Below are 17,650 nucleotides of genomic sequence, written 5' to 3'. Positions count from 1 at the left end.
GTGTTCGAAGACATTTCTGTCAACTCTTCCAGATATTTATCAACTCTCTTCATCATATTGTTATTCACATCACGACTGATTTCATCGGCATCTTGGGCGTTGAATGCTTATGAAACTTTCCTAACCATATTATCCTTACTTGTTGTTTTCCCGATCCACATGAGATCGGGGGAACGTGCTGGCTAAAGTACGACCCAGTATTGGCAAATTTTCATCATAGATCTACAAACACAGAATCCTATTGTGCTATATAGCAGAATAAACGCCTGCTGCATTCTTCCCTTCACCGTCATCTTGGTTCAGAAGACGTTATAACAAGTCTAATACAAGGTTCCATAACTGTGGGAATGAATCATAGTATGCAGTTTTCATTTTTCCCGGAATTGTCATTTGTACAAAGTTGTACAGTTGGATTTCTCAGCATGGTAAAATTGCAAAAATATTCTGGCAATACGCATTTTACTAACGCGGAAAAAGGTAAGGAAGTTTTTTCACCAATGTCTAGTAAACATTAGACACCGCATGCAGGTGAACTCTCTCATTGGTCTATTTGAAACACATTTGATTACCATTCATTGACCAAAAATGTACTTAAAACTTAAAATATACACTAACTTGACTAAATTGTGTTGTTTTGGCAACTGGCAACCCTGCTGGGAGGAAATGTATAAGCGTCCGTTAACGTTCACGTAAACAAAATTGGATTTTCTGTTATGATTTTTATAAAAGAATACGGATTCTGCAATTGTTAGAAATGGGAAAAATTTCGAAAGTAGTTGTTTGTGGAATGAAAGGAGTGGGAAAGACCGCAATTTTAGAACAAGTTATTTATGGCAATATAGACGAGAAGTCTGTAAGTATTGAAAATACTATTTCAAATTTCATTATTTCTGGAAAAAATTGGTAGATATCGATGAAAAGTCATTAAGAAAAAGTAAATCTTCCACAGATGTTTCTTACAGATACTTCGACTTCTAGGAGTATTGGACATATGCAACAAAAGAATCATCCAAAGAGCTTTTTAGATATTTGTTAAAATTATCCAAATAGAAAACTAAAACTAGGTTATTTTACCCCTCCAATCAAATCAAGATTATTTATCTTTTACTTTTATAGGAGTTACACCCAACAATTGAAGACATTTATGTAGCAAACATCGAGTCTGACAAAGGTACTAGAGAGAAATTGAGATTCTACGACACTGCAGGGATCGAACACTCCCAAATCTCGACTGCAAATGGAACAACAAACCAGCAACTGCCCAGGCATTACCTGACCATGGCAGATGGGTACATCTTAGTATATGATATCTCAAAAAGTGGATCTCTGGACGTTCTCGTTTCTATAAAGAAAGACATTGATAAAAATAAAGATAAGAAGGAGGTAAAATTGGTCTTGAAGTCCTCTAAATTTCTCAAATTGAGTGATGAGTCCACCCATTGATTTGATGTATTCATCTATTGATTCAGCATGTTTCTTGAAGCAATCAATATCCATCAGTTATTTCCTGTTGCATTCAAAAACTCGCCTTTATTTTCAATTTTTTGTAATTCTATAACTCATTTGAATATTTTCCTTTCTTATATTTTATTAATATATCTTCTCCAACATTCACCAAGAAACCACATTCAAATAAACCCTTCACATACTAGTTTGTAGCGAAATGTTGTGCTTTTCTTTCAAATTCAAAACTAGAATCACCCAAGTATATTTTATTTTGTAATTTTTTTTAATAGTAATCAAAAGCTGTAGTAAGTTTTTATGACTAAGGTATCAGTAGGAAAGACCATTCTCAGTTGGAAATTATATATAGCTAACTGACTTAATGAATATAGATGTAATAAGAAAACCAATATATCAAATAAATGTTTCCACTCAATTTTTTTTATGATAGGTTTTTCACAAAAAATTAACTACCTCTTCAGTTATATCATAGAGACATACTATGGTGTTTCAGAATTTGAATATGAAACACCATGAAATGTATTTTTTTAGAAGTGATATCTATATGCTCACATGAATATATGTTTTGCATATTTATGGATGTATTGTTCTGTATTATATGTGGACTAATTGTGTAATTACATGAATAATATCACCATTGTCTTGTCAAAACACCAATCAAGACCATTCTATTTTCCTAAAAAAACAATGTTTCGAGTTTTCTGACAAACACATATTTGCCATAAAACAACTACACTCCTAGCTAAAATCACCATATTGAAGTACATCTAACCAAAAAACTATCGGGTGTTATTCAGTATAAAGCATGGAACGTAAAAATGTGAGGAATTGTGTTTGAAGTATTTGTTGTTTTAGAGTCTGTTTACTAAATACTTCTAAAATCTACTTTTCCTAATAAACTAACACTCTTTCTAGGTAACCATTATTGTGATCGGCAACACATTCAAAGAAGAAGATAATCCTACAGACATAGATTCCACAATCAGTAAAGCAACTCAGTGGTGTGCCAGAGAAAAATTGAGGCATTTCACTGCTTCAGCTATGAAACGGTCTAGTTTGTACGAACCATTTGTTTTCATTACCAGCAAACTGACACCACCGCCTAGCAAGAGTAGTTTTACACCTTTGTCCATGGGTAGGAAAGTCGTGAAGGACTGACTGATTTGATTCATTGGACAGAATCCACTTATCTGTATTCAGTTCAATTGGGAATCTACGATTGTGTGAAGAGTAAATAATATTTCTTGTAATTGTAAATACATTTTTATACTGTAGTTGTAATCAGTTGGGTTCTTTTTGTTTTGGCCTCTCTCTCTGTTATGAAATAGAATACATTTCAGTTGCTTAATATTGTGTCCGTTTTAATATCATATCTTAATAAATATTTATTCTAGTGACGTGGTGGATACTGATCGATAGAGAAAATTTTGTACCTACTCTATACATTGATGCTGTTCATTTTTTCAAAATTTTAATTTCAAGCCTCTTTTCGACTTATTACTGTATGATATCGTTGAGCGATTTTCTGACATTTTTTCCCTACGAATTTAAATTTAATTAAAGCGCTACAAAAGCAGCCTGAAAAATGAATCAGACATTTGGCAGTAACGCACTGTTCGAAGGTGGTTTGTGAAATTTTCGTTACAGAGATTGTATCCTCGAAGATGAGTAATCGAGGACGGGAATTTAAGGACCCTGGTAGATACTGACCCATCACAAACGGTGCGTGAGATGGCGGCAGAACTCCCATGCGATTTTGATGGTTTAAAATGTATTGGACAGGTCAAAAAACTTGAAAAGTAGGTGCCCCACATCTACAGAAATTGTCATTTTTCGATGTCTGTTTTTGGATTTTGGGCAACCACATCGATCCTTTTTTTTAATCGGATCGTCACGTGTGATGAAAAGTAGATCCTTTACAATAAAAGGAGACGCTCAGGTTATTGGTTGGACATCGATGAGCTACCCAGGCATATTCAAAATGCAAAACCCACTAAAAAAAGACCATATGGTTGTCAGCGGCTTGTGTAATTGCCTGTAATTTTCTGCAATTGGGTAAAACATCAAGGCAGAGTCTCATTGTAAGGAAATCGGCAAAATGTACCGAAAATTGTGTCAACAGAACAGGTCCGATCCTATTCCATGACTGTCTAACCAATAGAACCTTCGCCAATCAGGGCCCTGCTCAAACGGCTCTCGTCGACTTCATCGAATCCCGAGTAGACAATGTTCATGCTAATGATGTTGAGGCTTGAGGTGTTTTCTGGCGCCCGTGTAATCAACGCATTCGTCTGTGATTTAAATACATTAATTTTGGCGTTGAAACGATGACGTTACATCAACTATGATTTGAATCGTATTCATGATTAACGTATTCAAAACACACTTTATTGTGAGATTTTCACTCAACAGTTACAAAAACGTTTTTGTAATACTGTTTAGTGAAAATCTCACAATAAAGTGTTTTTTGAACGCGTTATAGTTATGGATTTTCATCAAGTATCGGCCAAATCTATCGAACATCGTTTACATGATAATTCAAAACTAGTCTGAGGTTGGTTTTGAACAGAATTTGACATTACGTTACGGCAGTTGTTAGTTTCTGCTTTATTTTGATCGTTAAGTGCTGAAAACTTGAAGAAAAATAAGTTGTAATAATGTACAAAATAAAGCTAGGAAATTCCTGAATAAGTATTATCATTCATTAGATCATATAACACTTTGATAATTTCTTTGGTTTCTTCATATTAAATCATATTGTTGGTTGACTAGATGAAGAAGAATAGCTGCTTTTGTTGGTTCATATTTTGAATAGAATATATTATTGTGGTAGGTACACTGGTTTATAATATGCAGTTACATTTTTAATATTTTTGCAAAAATTGTATTCACAAATCCTATTCTAATTGGTGTTGGAGAAAATTAAAAAGTTTGTTATTAGGTATTATTGAATTTGACATCTGACAAAAATTGAATAATTTCATTCTGGCGAATCTTATTATTAATGAGGTCACTACGAATCGTTTTTGAATACACGTTTTTGAATTAAACGTCAGAAAACACCTTTGTGTTACGTTGGCATGAGTGCACTGATTCAAATGGCGCTTCGATTGATTTGAATAAGTAATCACTTTCACCATCACTAAGATATTACAGTTTAAAGTAGACTCATAAAAACGACAAAACCATTGAAACCTGGTATTTTATTCACGAAAAAACTATATTCATCAGATACTCTCCTGAAAATATCATCTTCCCAAACTGATTGGAACATTTCCAAAAAAAATATATTTTTTTAATGAACTACTTTTTGTGACACCTCGGCATTTTTTCATCAAAAAACCATATTTATTACATACTCTCCTGAAAATAATCTAGTATTATACCCATCGAAAGGTTCCATTCATTAGATACTCTCCTGGAAATATTGCTCACAAACTAGTGGGAACATAAAAAATTATGTGGACTGTGAAATCATTTTTCAGTAAACTACCTTTTTTGACAACCTGGTATTTTGTTCACCAAAAGATGACATTCTGTAAAAACTTTTCTGTAGATATTTGTCTTCCCAAGCCAGGAAAAATTTCTTGTAGATAATGTAATTCATATTTATAAAACTAGTTTTTCTCACACCCTAGTACTTTTCCGTCCAAAATACAATACGATGGAGATACTTGTTTCTAAAAAAGAGGAAAATTCGTAATCGTTTCATCTTGGCTTTCGGGGAAAGGATTCTAAAATTTTTACATTATCTGATGGCGCTTTGCGATCAGGTTTTGCATAAAAGAACTTTTTGTTTTGGCAACATTGATAATGATACAGAGGAAAATTGAATAAATATGGAATAATATTTTTATGGTATTTGTTGTTTTTGTCTGAGGATCAGTTTTTTTTGACAAATCTTGAAAACTTTCTCAAAGAAAACGATAAAAGTAGGAATCAGTCAGACAAGGGTTAGTTTTTAATGTCCACGATATATTTTGTCTTGATTTTGCCATATTCTTTCAGAACAAAATTGTTAAGTTTGTTTTGTAAGTTTTATGAAAATTTGTCAAACTAGGGGAACAGCCTAGTCAATATATCAACACCATTATGAAAATTGAAATGGTGAAAGAAGAATTACCTGAAAGTCTGTTGTTTGGTTATGAATTGTCAAGTGGAAGGGACTGCCTACATCATGGCAATGGTAAGATAAGTTTGAATATAAATGTGAGGAATCAATTGGTTTTTTAATGCCAAACTTGAAGGAGTGATAAGTAGAGGAAGATCTGCTTGGGAATGCGTTCTATATTGGCAACTGTATATCACCAGTTTCAGGTTCTGCCACAGAAAATACAGTAGGCAGTCTCCAGTGTATCCAAACATTCAAACAAGAATCCATTGGAGAGGAAAACATAGCTGCTGTTGAAACAGCTCGAATAAAAACAGAGGATAAGGAATATATTTTATGCGAAACTGTTGGAAGATTTCGAGAAGAGTCAATTGGAAAAGAGGAGGTGGATTCTTTAATAAAAACTGAAATAGGCGAGTTTTATAAGATATATATTTTGGGCAGGGTTGAATCTACCACTTGTAAAAGATTGGATTTGTGTTCAAATCACACCAAATTCAATTTTTCAAACTATTTTGATCACTAAATTTGCAAACTATTTGAAACAAAATAACGAAAATAGGAAATATTCTTCAATTATTTGTTCACATTGTTTCTCTTTATGAAATTTAGTATTACTGCCATTCAGGAAATCATTCACTAATTGATCTTATATTCCTTATATAGATCATAGAGTATTCTACTCGTGAGAAATAGTCATCATTTGTTTGAGAACATAATTATGTTACTCATGATTAGACCTATCCTGCTGATGGAAACTACACTCTGTTGCATTTTTTTTTCATCATCTTAAAAGTTGAAACAAATAATGTGCTTATTGTACAAGCCTTCATTTAATTCACAGTGTCTGTGTGTATGTTAGGTTTAAATTTTGTAACTGGATTTTAAAACAGTTATCCTCAACTGAACAAGCTGAAATTTTGCATTCACGTTTTGTTTGGATGACAATTCATCGTTTGGTAAGTCACGGTATCCTACATCCAATATGGCTTACCATCCGAGATGACGTATGAGTTCTTTTCAAGCGTTCCCAGTATTGTCCAGTATTTATAGGTTGGTTTACTAGTTCAAAGCTACAACATTTCCTACTCTTGTTCTGTATTTTAGTCATTTATAGTTGAAGAGAAAGTCTTCACTAGGAATAGTTGATAATCTACTCTTTTTGTAGATCCTGAATCATTGCAGTTTCTTGAACGACAAGATGAAACTGAAGACACTCACACTACAGCATCACCTTTACTTGACCGAGAGAAACTTCTTGTTAAAAAGGACGTGACCCATTTAGCTGAGAACTCTCACGAGCTAACCGATTCGAAATGTTGTCTGGAATTGTTCGATAAGTGCACAAGTCCCGGAAACCAAGAACACTTTTCAAAATTATCAACCCAGAATAGCGATTTCACCTCTAATCAAAAGTCACACACTGAAGAAAAGTCATTTCTTTGTAAATTTTGTACCAAATCATTCAGTAAGATTAGTGCTTTGAAAATTCACGAACGAGTTCATACTGGTGAAAAGCCATTTCAGTGTGGAACTTGTTCAAAAGCTTTTAGCATAAATGTTAATTTAAAACGTCATGAACGATCTCATACAGGTGAAAAACCATTTCAGTGTACAGTGTGCACAAGGTCATTCAGTACACAGGGTAACCTAAAAGTTCATGGAAGAATTCATACAGGTGAAAAACCATTTCAGTGTAAAATTTGTTCGAAATCATTTATTGAAAACAGGAATTTGAAAATTCATGAAAAGATTCATACTGGAGGTGGCCCTTTCCATTGTAACTTTTGTGAAAAATCTTTCAGTCAAAAAGAAAATTTGAAAATTCATGAGAGCACTCATACTGGAGAAAGTCCTTTTCTTTGTATGTTTTGTAAAAAATCATTCACTCAAAAGGGGCATTTGAAAGTTCATGAAAGGATACATACTGGGGACAAACACTTCTATTGTAAAGTTTGCTCAAAATCATTTATTCAGAGTGGTACATTGAAACGTCATGAAAAAATCCATACTGAGGAAAATCTGTTTCAATGTAAAATCTGCACGAAAACTTTCACTTTCGAAAGATATCTGAAAACTCATTTGATAACTCATACCAATGAAAAACGATACAATTGTAAATTTTGCACAAAATCTTTCGCTTCCAGTAGTTCATTGAAAAGCCATGAAAGAAGTCATACTGGAGAAAGGCCATTCAGTTGTAAATTTTGTGCAAAGTCTTTCGTTCGCAATGAAGACATGAAAATTCATGAAAAACTTCATACTGGGCAAAACCTATTTCAGTGTGAAATCTGCTCAAAGTCTTTCACTAAAAAATGCTATCTAAAAACGCATATAATATCCCATACCAATGAAAACCCCTTTCGTTGTGACTTTTGCAAAAAATCTTTTTCTCGTAGTAGTTCTTTGAAACTTCACAAAAAAGTTCATATTGGGGACAAATCTGACAGTAAAATTTGAGTAGTGAAGGCGATGACACCTCCTCTTAAGAAGGCGCCATCTATAGGATCGACAGAGAACTCAATCCTGGAATATCAAAGATACCCAAGGCAGTCAGTTGCAAAGTCAAATTTCAAGACATTGACCACCCAATGAGATTCATCTTCTGTTTTCGACTGTAAAATTTGACTTTTGCTAGTGTATTATTGAAATTGGTAGAAATCTGAAATTATAACAGTTACTGAAAAAACAGTTATTTGTAAGGAAAATTTCCAACAAGCAAGAATGTTTGAATATAAAGCACTGGAAATTGAATACAACATTATGGATTACAATAATGATATCCTTTGCAAAGTACCAAAAATTATAAACAATAAAAATCTGACAGAATAAATCAAAAGAGAGAATGAGGTCGATGTTTCATGTTTTTTATGAAAATATCAAAACTGAAAAAGTAAATGAACTCAACTTGTCAAGTGCGTGGAAAAAATTTCAGGATTTTTTAAAACCGACTACTATCCTTCCTCAGTTCAAATAATTTCAAACCTAATGGCAACTTTAAATAAAATGAATTCCATTATATACGGTGTGACAGTGTGAGGATATGGCAAGAATTTAAACCTTTTCCTTAGTCCTATTATTAAATATTTCAGTAAGGGTTATCGAGATGATTATTGGAAATTTAGTCCACCTTCTTTCACCATAGTCTTCTTATTATTTTGTTTATCACCTGTTGGAAGACTTCATTTTACTTCAAGAATTTTGTCTTTGTCTTCACCTCAGAGTAATGATTTTAAATAATATGACAAAACCCAAATTAAAAATAAGTTTGCTGTGAATTATGTCAAAAATACTTTGTTAAAAAAAGATATTCAAAAGTATATTAAAGAATGCATACAAAAGGAAAACTACTCAACTGCAAAATCTGTTCAAAATCTAATTATCATACCTTGAGAGATCCTAAAAGAACTCATCCTGGTGGAGAATTATTTCATCTGCATTGAAAAGACATCTACTCAAAGTGGACAATCTTTGATCCTTTTCACCACTTTGAATAATCATGAAAGAACCTTTACAGGTGGAAGATCTTTTCATACAAATCAAAAACTATTCTGATGCAAAATCTTTCACTATCAATTGTACTTTGAGGGTCCATAAAATAGTTCAAACTGGCAAAGATAGTTCTCCCATACAAACATTTGAAAGATCGTGAAAGAAATCCTGATGGTAAATAATTTCAGATCCAATACACTTTCAGAAAATTGTTGTATGGGGTGGAATTCATCACATTCTCGACAAAAAACTATTCAAAGTGTTGAACAAATATTCCCTCACTTCAAAAATAATACTAACACTTTCAAAATAGTGAGACACACAGGAAAGGCATTAGATGTGTTTCCAAACCAAAATGTGGCTTGTGTCTATATTGGAAGAACATCTAGAAATTTCAAAACCAGAATTTGATAACACAAAAATGTTCATATGAAGGAAACCAACCTATGTATGCCATTTGTTAGAAAACAACTACGACTTCGACATAAACTATAAAATTAAACTTGCTAGAATCCTTGGAAATTAATAAACAAACAATAAAATTTCCTATTGGACGCCCAAATTAATTTTTATTGTTGTATTTATTTTATTTTTATCGTTGTTTTAGTACGTCATGTATTCTCATGAAGTACCAGCCAATTCCGTCACATATTTTGACCAGTTTTTTAACTCTGAACCTGTCTGAACAATTCGTCACTTACTGGGTTGGAAATGTTGCTATTTGTGGGAAAATAACAATTCGTTTGAAAAAGAAAATATATATTACATAAAAACTTATATTCAATCAGATAAAGTAATGTCATGGCATGTTATCAATAACACTGCACATGATCCTGTCCAAGATATAGCACGGATCTGCTTTACCATCACCATTATCATTTTTTTCATTGCCTATCAGCAAATCGGTTTCTATCATGATTTTGGAGTCCACCTCCATCGGTTCTGGGATGTTTTGTATTGCTTGCTGAAGAATATCCAGGGCTTTGTCTAGATGTTTCTGGAATCTGAAACAAGTTAATGAAAAGAATCAGTTAATGTGAGACGTAAACAGAAATACAGATTTTGATAAGTATCAGGAGAGGTAGTTTTTCGATGAGAGGTACAAAACTTAGAAGTGTTTTATGTGTTCAGCGATTTTCTCCTATCAAATAAAATGGATCAGGGAATTTAAAAAAAAATTGTGTAAAAAATGGGATTAGAAGCTCAAAAACACTTGAAATGTTGGCAGTGACATACGATGATTGTACTATGAGTCAAAAGATGTTTACAAGTGGTACAAGTACAAAATTGAATAAAATACATTGTGTTTTTATATATTTTTTGTTGTAGTACATTATTTTCAGACCATATGATTTTGTATAAACCTCAAAAAAGAATATTTGGAAAAATTGAATCCTGATATTTTTTGTTGGATAACTGTATCTCTAAATGTTTATGCTTCTCCCAAAATTCCTAATCAACATATAAGAGTTCATAAGTAACAATGAGCATGCCTGAAAATTATCGGATCTATTGGAGATCTAAAAAATGCACATAGCCTAACTGTAAGACAATACATACCTATTAGCTGTTTCAATCCTTTGCCTCTTCTGTAGCTCCATCATAACCCTTAGTGTCTCTCTGGCTTGATGTGGCCTGAATTCATTCAACAAGTGATGGATATGAATGAACAGCAGGCTAAGATCTTCCACCTTTTCTGCTCTACGTGGGGAATCAGGGCAGTTAACGAGTAGATCCAGCAGGTCAAGAAAGTTGGCTAAAAGGGACTGGTTTAATTTTTTCAACTCTCTTCGCCTATCGAAATGTAATGGGTAGAGTCTCTTAATACCCTGAAAAGAGATTAATATTTGATGATGAAAGCATTTATTGCCCAACAGAATAGATGAAAATAATCCTACTACAAAACAAACAACTTCAAGTACAGTGAAATGCAAAGAAGTGAATTATCACACATTTGGCATCATATGCTTACATTATACATACTATTTGAATTATTACTGTTTGTGCCGATCAGTGATTTTGTGAGAACATTTTTTGGTTGGGAACTTTGAAACTTTGGATTTTTTCTTCTATCAAATGGAACCGGTTAATGGAGGCATGAAATTAGTGCTAAGTATCTTTAAAATTCCAAACTTTCAAGGTTATATCTGACTACCGTCAACTAGTAATCGGTCCACAGCCTGGGACCATAAGTTGTGTCATGTGAATTGAAAAAGACGAATTGTCAACCTACAACATGTTACTTCAAAAATAAGATTATATTACTGGATAACCCAGATTGGCAAAGCTTTTTCAATATAATGCCATGATCCACCTCATCAACATCCTTTAAGAGAACATCCATCTGACCACCAGAATCAGGAGTATTTGATATATGTTAGGTGGTTACAAGATTGGAAATAGGCACATAAGGTCAGACAAAGAATAATAGTACTCCTACAAGTACCTGTGATTTATTTTACTAACCTGACTTTCCAGGGGCCTTATAATACTTTCTTCGGTGTTGAAAGCGTTGCCAAACATATGATAAGTGTCTTGAATTGGAGGAGGGGGTTTGGGGGCCCTACCCCGCCGGATTAGTTCGTCTGTGTATTGGTTCACATACTGCATAGGGGGCAGAGGTAAAGAGCTGACTTGGACAGCATCTGAATTAGCCATTTTAGGTTATTTGCAGTTAGGCGACGTTTATAAAATAATTGTATTGTATTGAATGTACAAGTCACGGTAATGATATTTTACTTATGTTAAAACCTGGGAACTATCCAAAAACTAAATTAATAACAATAAACATCACTTCTACTGTGACTTCTACTTCTTTTTTCTTCTATTAATCAACTGTAGAGATGGGTCGTTCCTTCTCGTGCAGTTTTGCCACAGAATAGATTGTTTACTATTCTGTGGTTTCGCTGTAGCTGTAGAGTATTATTTATCTCGGTCTTTTGTCGCGTTATTCTTCCTTCAGTAGCTTTCACGACTGGAATTATGTTTCCAATAGAGAAACGGTATTTCCCATCTCTAGTAAACTGTCAAAAGTCTTTATCTTCTTATTTCATTAACATTTATAGCGGGTTTGCCAATGCTGTTCATTTCAACCTTCACTGCATCTCTTATTTCAAGTTGACTGCTCTATTTGACATTAGTGTCAGTTGACATGTTAATTGTTCACGTCATTATCTCAATTGCATATTAAGAATACTAATTAAAAATTAATTCAACGAAAACAGCAAATAAAACTAAAAAATTTATAATATATTATTCAGTAAAATATTATGATAACAGAGTAGCCAGAAATGCAAATGCTGGAAACACATTTTTATTGATATGAAATTGATGGAACAAATTTGAAATTATTTACTGTTTTCGTTTCTTTGGAAGATTCCGATATTTTTTTAATGGTGAAGTAGAAAGCGAAAACCTTTCTGTCCCCAAAAAAATGTATCTCTCCTAAAAGTATACCCCTTTCAATTTCACAGTAAATAGTTGAATTATATTAACTTTCAGGTAATTTTACTTTTTGGTGTTGCTGGTGCTCTTAAAGGAGACGGACTCATGAACCAAAAATTGGTGACATAGGTATAGGATTTGGAATCAGTTCTGATAGTGAACCTATGGGATACCAGTAAGTAAATAACCAGGTATAAGACTCGAAAATTTATGTAGTTATATAGTATCAATTAATTATTAATTATTGAAATAAAGAATATTCACTTACCATATTCACAATATTTTTTTGCTCTATTGAAAGTTGTGATGAATTTATCCATTTGTTCAATATAAATATTTTCAACTAGAAATCGTGGAAAAAGTATAGTGTGCAATACATGTGCGAAGCCTTTTATCCATTTCGTCCTCGTGTATAAAGTGAAACTTCAACGATATTGTTGAACAATATACCTATAGTGTTTCCTCACACAATTTCTTAGTGAATAATTAGAGTAAACTAATTTGGTCAAGTTACTATGTTTTATTCAAAATAATATATTTTTCTTCGCAACTAATTGGCGAACAATTAGAGCAAACTAATTGGCGAACAATTAGAGCAAACTAATTGTCTTGTCAAACTTATAGAAAAGTCAACAGTAACGAAGTTGTATTGTTAGAAAATAAAAATGTTCCTTCTCAAACTAGTTAATGAATAATTAGAACAAACGGATAGTCTAGCCAAAGTTCAGAAAACTTGATAATAAAAAAGCCATATCGACAACTTTACGTTAATTTTCTTTCGCAACTAATTAGCAACAAAATGAGGGCGAACTGTGAAATTATTAGTTTCACATATCTCACTAACTTGACAAGCATATCAGAACTTACTTTAAACAACAAGATCATTTTTGTCGCACAACCAAAACATGTATATATACCATTATACTGTAACGTAATTATTACAGATTAATATGCAGATAAGTGATATCATCATGCTGGATAATTTTTTTTCAGAGATCACTGTTATCTTTACCATTTTGACGTTCGAAGTCATCAATACTGAGTTTTTTCCTAAGAAATTTTGTTGGATATATTCTGGAAAAGTTTTTCCGAAAGTTCGATTATTTCACATACACCATTTGTCTACATTGTTCTGATTTTATTAAAATAATTACCTTTGCCTTGTATTTTAAAATTATGAACTCTTGGAGAGTTGTGTAGAGTTTTAGTATGTTCTGAACAACATTGATGGAAGAATTTGAACTTCCACGGCCGGAGACAACTGTGTGAAAGCTATTTTCTGGTTTTTTAGGTCGTGGTCTGCAGGTTTTTATACTGCAGGTTTCGTCTACTACTACGGTGGACATAATAATAATAAAAAAAAATAATAACCACTGAAAAATAATTGTTTCGGGTCAATATGGACGAAAAAACTTTCAAAATTTTACAGTTAGTTTTTATTTATTAAATATTCGAATTTCTACAACGGCTGACTTTAGTATAAAAAATATGTACAAGTCTTCAAGGTATAGAAACTGATGGAAATATCTCACAGCCAATCATTTCGACTCGAATTTGTACACTACAAAACCTATAAATGCTCGATAAAGAAGGTTTCTTAGATTATTTTATACAGACGCACTATCAGATATTTCCACCAGTATATAATAACAATGCTTCGATAATTTACAGATGAAATTACACAAATTATGGCAAGAAAATTACAAACGCCTTGATACAAGGGCAGACATATAAAACAAATTGCATAAAAGAGTCTACTTTTCGTACCGCACTATACATACTCCTCAGACGGTTTCTGAGCGTTCGTAAGTCTTAATGACGCGGGCACTCGCCCATTCACAGAATCAGGCAGCTCCGCAATGTCTTTAAACACACCTGCCAGACTCTCAAAATTGGGCCCCCAATTCAGTAAATAGTCCCATCCCAGCGCATTCGTTGGTGGAGAACCGGTTCCAGGCCTATACATCGGTCCCCCCAACTCGTCATCGGACGCCACCAAAGTACTCATCGAACCACGATACGAAGAGTCGAACCCGTCGTACGATGGAGGTGGGATTTTCCCCTTGTTCCCGGAACTAGAGTCTGTCCTCCTCGGGTCCGACTCGCTAGGTTTATATTTGTCGCCCGTCAAACTGGTATTGTCGTACTCGATCTCCGAGCAGGTGAAGCTATCGTTACCGCTCTCGTCGGTCGTGGTGCTGCTGTGATGCGTCTCTGGCACGGGGGAGTGTCGCAAGTGGTTCAAGTGATTGCCCCCCCCACGTTGAGGAGCTTCACTGGAGCTCGACACGGCGTCGAGCGTTGATACTAAACTAGAATTTCGCGGGCGGGAATTCAGTCTTTCGATCTCCTCGGCGGTGAGCCCCATTCCTCCGGGAGATGCCGACGTCACCTGGGGCTGCGCGCTGAGCTGCGACATCGCCGGGCTATTCATGTTCATGCTACGCTCGCTGTTGTCTTTACCGACACCCCCCGAGCTGGAAGTCGTTGCCAAAAGTGCTGTCTGCAGCGGCTTGCCGCTGATGTCGTGCAGTGTAAGTATCCTCGGCTGCTGGGCACTCATCTCGCTGCTGGGGCTTAACCGGGCCAAGGGGGTGCTCTGGTGCGGCCGCGAGTTCTGACACGTTACAGGAGGAACCCGAGGAGGGTATCCAGTGGGCAGGTGTGGCGAGTGCCTGTGCTGCGCTTGACCCTGTGCCGCTGGGTGCTTGTGGTGGTAGCCTCCCACACCGGGGGGATTTGCTTTGTACTTCTTCAGGCCCCCGGTCTCGCGGTAGCCTTTGTAATGGTACACTATGTCTATGTCCGAAGGAGCTATGCTGCTGGCGTTCTCCAGGTCGTAGTGTTCGGGAATTTCCGAATTCAGGTCCGTCGGCACATGATCGTGGCTGTGATTGGAATTCGGGGGCATCGGAGGATGGTGCTCATCGCGCATTGGAGGGCCTTTCCCCATAATCTCACGCTCGATTATGTCCGGCCGCTGCGGCCTCGGCATGTCGCCTTGGATGATCTCCCGCTCCTTATACTTCTTCGAAAGCAGCTCCGGGCCCACCAGAGGTAGCCCTCCTATACCTCGGATGACATCCCCATCGGCATGGTAGGACATGGGGTTATCGTTTCCGTGCATTACCCTGCCTAAAACATTCTCGTTAGCTACTCCCATTCCGTTGCTTCCTATCATGGTACTGCTTCCGTTCTGCTTAGTGTGAATCCCTGTTGCATTATTCGAAACCCCGCCCTTTTCTTTGTATTGCTTCCTCAGTCTAAATGCTACGAAAGAAACTAGTATGGCAACGAGCAAAACCACGAAAAAGACGATGACTAGGGTGATTCCGATGCTGAGTGGATCTGGCGCGGTGGCCGTTCCGACCCCGATAGGTCCTTTACAGTCCCTGGTGATCCTTCCGTGGAAGTGCACCTCTTGGAAGATACTGCCGGAGCCGTTGAAGGGCTGTATTTCGTTATTGATAGTGAAGTTGCCGAAGCAGCCTTCGAAATGCTGGGGAGGAGCATTCTTGACATGATACATGTTATTAGAAACGCCGCCGATGCTGAGGTAGGTGAGGTAGGGGTCCAAGAAGTCATGCACCCCCGCTGAGTCGAGCTCGTCTCCAAACTTCTCACCGTTTAGGAGCAGTTTAATACCTCTTCCGCGTGAAACCAGGGTTAAATTGTGCCACAATCCGTCAGTCACCATTTTGTGAGAGTCGGTCATATTGACGACAGTGGAGAGCTTACTGATATAGAAAATCTGGCCATTGATCAATTCTATGGAGGTGTAGTACTTGTTACTTGTTGCGTAGAGAATGAGCCCATTCTGTTGGACGGTCCGGAACACTATGCTCATGCTCTTATCTGGTGAAATTGCTACAGGGGCTAGAATGTTGGACCTTGCCTTTCTCTGATGGCCCCACAGCGTGGATCCTTTGTAAATATTCTCCAGTAGCTGCATCCTTCTGTGCTTTTTGGAAATTTCGAATTCTACAAATCCTCCACCGCTGACGCTGATTGGCTGCAGGGAAGAATGGCAGTCAGGTGCTATCAGATTTCCTCCGCAGTTGCAGCTGATGGAGCTCCAACGATCCAAGCAGCTACCGAAGCCAAGGCAGGGGTCGTTTTGCGCTTTGGAACAGGATTCTCGGCGAATACATTTGTTTTCTATTCCTTCAGAGGCCAAGGGTTGACTGAGGTTGAGTTGACGGCCATTGACGGAAATACTATGGACGCAGCCTACCAAATCATCGGAATGGACTTGGCCAGGTCGTTCTAGAACAGGATCTGCGCTGATCAAACCTCCTATCAATAGTGGTTGATTGTTGAAGTTTAGTGTTCTGAAACAGGAAAAAATTGAATGTTAAATACCTCAATACTAGAATGGTAATGGATGGTATGGAAGTTACCATATCAATGGGTAATAAAGACGTATTATTTTTATTATTATTATCATTATTATAATCTATACTCTTTATATATTGTGATAGCAGCAACAGACTTGAAATTCAATTGAGCTACAAGAATTTATGTAAAATAGATATTTCGGTAAGCACATCGTGAAGGAAAGCACATCGAACATGATCATAGACATCGAAGTAGACTGTCGACACTAACTCCATGATTTGCCACAAAATGTGGAATGTAGATTGATTTGTTTTCAAAAAACCAATCTGCACGTGTGATATTATGATGAAACCAAGAATGACATCGAGACTGGTCTGAGAACGCAGATATAGATCGAAGGAAGTGGCGAACAGGAATACATTGAGAATCCTATTGTTACAGTGCTTTTGTATAATATGATTATATTAAATATTAAATTAAATTATTAAAAATAAATTCTATACTTGTAATACATTGTTTGGAACCTTTGGTGTAAAAATGAATATCACTGAAGTTTTTCCCAACTTTTAACATCTCGACACCTGTTTCGATCACCAAGTGATCATCTTGAAGAGGAAGATTAAATTCAACTTAATCCTCCTCTTGAAGATAATCTCTTGATGATTGAAACACGTGTCAAGATGTTAAAAATATAATGACTGATTCTGTATTGAGTGCCAGAAGACTCGGAAATCGCAGGTAACGAGAAAACTGATGTGTGTTCTAGACACGGATATGACACTTTATCTGTGTATAGGTATT

General features: G+C 35.7%; 4 protein-coding genes across 7 annotated transcripts in view; 2 read left to right on the top strand and 2 right to left on the bottom strand.

Annotated features, from left to right (window-relative positions):
• The first annotated feature begins 650 nt into the window (after positions 1–650).
• kappaB-Ras (NFKB inhibitor interacting Ras like 1) lies at positions 651–2,814 on the top strand. The gene is made up of 3 exons (XM_023157488.2): positions 651–853; positions 1,117–1,383; positions 2,380–2,814. The coding sequence occupies exons 1-3, from the start codon at positions 755–757 to the stop codon at positions 2,620–2,622; spliced, it is 609 nt and encodes a 202-aa protein (XP_023013256.1). The 5' UTR covers positions 651–754; the 3' UTR covers positions 2,623–2,814.
• A 2,286-nt stretch (positions 2,815–5,100) lies between these two features.
• On the top strand, positions 5,101–12,783 carry LOC111503235 (uncharacterized). 4 transcript variants are annotated; one of them, XM_023157486.2, is made up of 5 exons: positions 5,101–5,417; positions 5,473–5,650; positions 5,776–5,988; positions 6,744–12,517; positions 12,569–12,783. In XM_023157486.2, the coding sequence occupies exons 2-4, from the start codon at positions 5,557–5,559 to the stop codon at positions 8,033–8,035; spliced, it is 1,599 nt and encodes a 532-aa protein (XP_023013254.2). In that variant the 5' UTR covers positions 5,101–5,417; positions 5,473–5,556; the 3' UTR covers positions 8,036–12,517; positions 12,569–12,783. The 4 variants fall into 4 exon arrangements, with proteins under 4 accessions (XP_023013254.2, XP_074038379.1, XP_074038378.1 ...); XM_074182278.1 differs by having other exon boundaries at positions 5,101–5,650; positions 6,744–12,502; XM_074182277.1 differs by having other exon boundaries at positions 5,101–5,650.
• MED7 (Mediator complex subunit 7) lies at positions 9,810–11,725 on the bottom strand. Its single transcript, XM_023157484.2, has 3 exons — positions 11,534–11,725; positions 10,628–10,896; positions 9,810–10,071 (listed from the first exon to the last, which is right to left on the bottom strand). Exons 1-3 carry the CDS (start codon positions 11,723–11,725, stop codon positions 9,867–9,869), a joined length of 666 nt encoding a protein of 221 aa, XP_023013252.1. The 3' UTR covers positions 9,810–9,866.
• A 1,130-nt stretch (positions 12,784–13,913) lies between the features above and the next one.
• The window catches only part of ft (cadherin-related tumor suppressor fat), a 340,695-nt gene continuing 336,958 nt past the window's right edge, over positions 13,914–17,650 (bottom strand). Inside the window, exon 10 of the mRNA XM_074182276.1 lies at positions 13,914–16,842. Within this exon, the coding sequence (XP_074038377.1) occupies positions 14,283–16,842 (2,560 nt within the window). The 3' untranslated portion in view covers positions 13,914–14,282. The remainder of the gene's footprint in view (positions 16,843–17,650) is intronic.

Source organism: Leptinotarsa decemlineata, unplaced genomic scaffold (genome assembly GCF_025532065.1).
Source record: "Leptinotarsa decemlineata unplaced genomic scaffold, Ldec_3_MD MMD2_tig00026328_RagTag_RagTag, whole genome shotgun sequence".
Classification (NCBI taxonomy): domain Eukaryota; kingdom Metazoa; phylum Arthropoda; class Insecta; order Coleoptera; family Chrysomelidae; genus Leptinotarsa; species Leptinotarsa decemlineata.
This window is presented reverse-complemented; position numbering and strand designations above follow the sequence as displayed.

What these genes read in the sequence shown, in the direction of transcription:
- MED7 (XM_023157484.2), bottom strand. Translation starts at nt 11,725, where the DNA reads ATGGCTAATTCAGATGCTGTCCAAGTCAGCTCTTTACCTCTGCCCCCT. An exon ending in TAAGGCCCCTGGAAAGTCAG is followed by an intron (nt 10,897 to 11,533) that starts GTTAGTAAAATA and finishes ATCTCTTTTCAG; the next exon opens with GGTATTAAGAGACTCTACCC. An exon ending in AGGATTGAAACAGCTAATAG is followed by an intron (nt 10,072 to 10,627) that starts GTATGTATTGTC and finishes AACTTGTTTCAG; the next exon opens with ATTCCAGAAACATCTAGACA.
- kappaB-Ras (XM_023157488.2), top strand. Translation starts at nt 755, where the DNA reads ATGGGAAAAATTTCGAAAGTAGTTGTTTGTGGAATGAAAGGAGTGGGA. An exon ending in GCAATATAGACGAGAAGTCT is followed by an intron (nt 854 to 1,116) that starts GTAAGTATTGAA and finishes TTACTTTTATAG; the next exon opens with GAGTTACACCCAACAATTGA. An exon ending in AAAATAAAGATAAGAAGGAG is followed by an intron (nt 1,384 to 2,379) that starts GTAAAATTGGTC and finishes CACTCTTTCTAG; the next exon opens with GTAACCATTATTGTGATCGG.
- LOC111503235 (XM_023157486.2), top strand. Translation starts at nt 5,557, where the DNA reads ATGAAAATTGAAATGGTGAAAGAAGAATTACCTGAAAGTCTGTTGTTT. An exon ending in CTGCCTACATCATGGCAATG is followed by an intron (nt 5,651 to 5,775) that starts GTAAGATAAGTT and finishes GTATATCACCAG; the next exon opens with TTTCAGGTTCTGCCACAGAA. An exon ending in TTTAATAAAAACTGAAATAG is followed by an intron (nt 5,989 to 6,743) that starts GCGAGTTTTATA and finishes CTCTTTTTGTAG; the next exon opens with ATCCTGAATCATTGCAGTTT.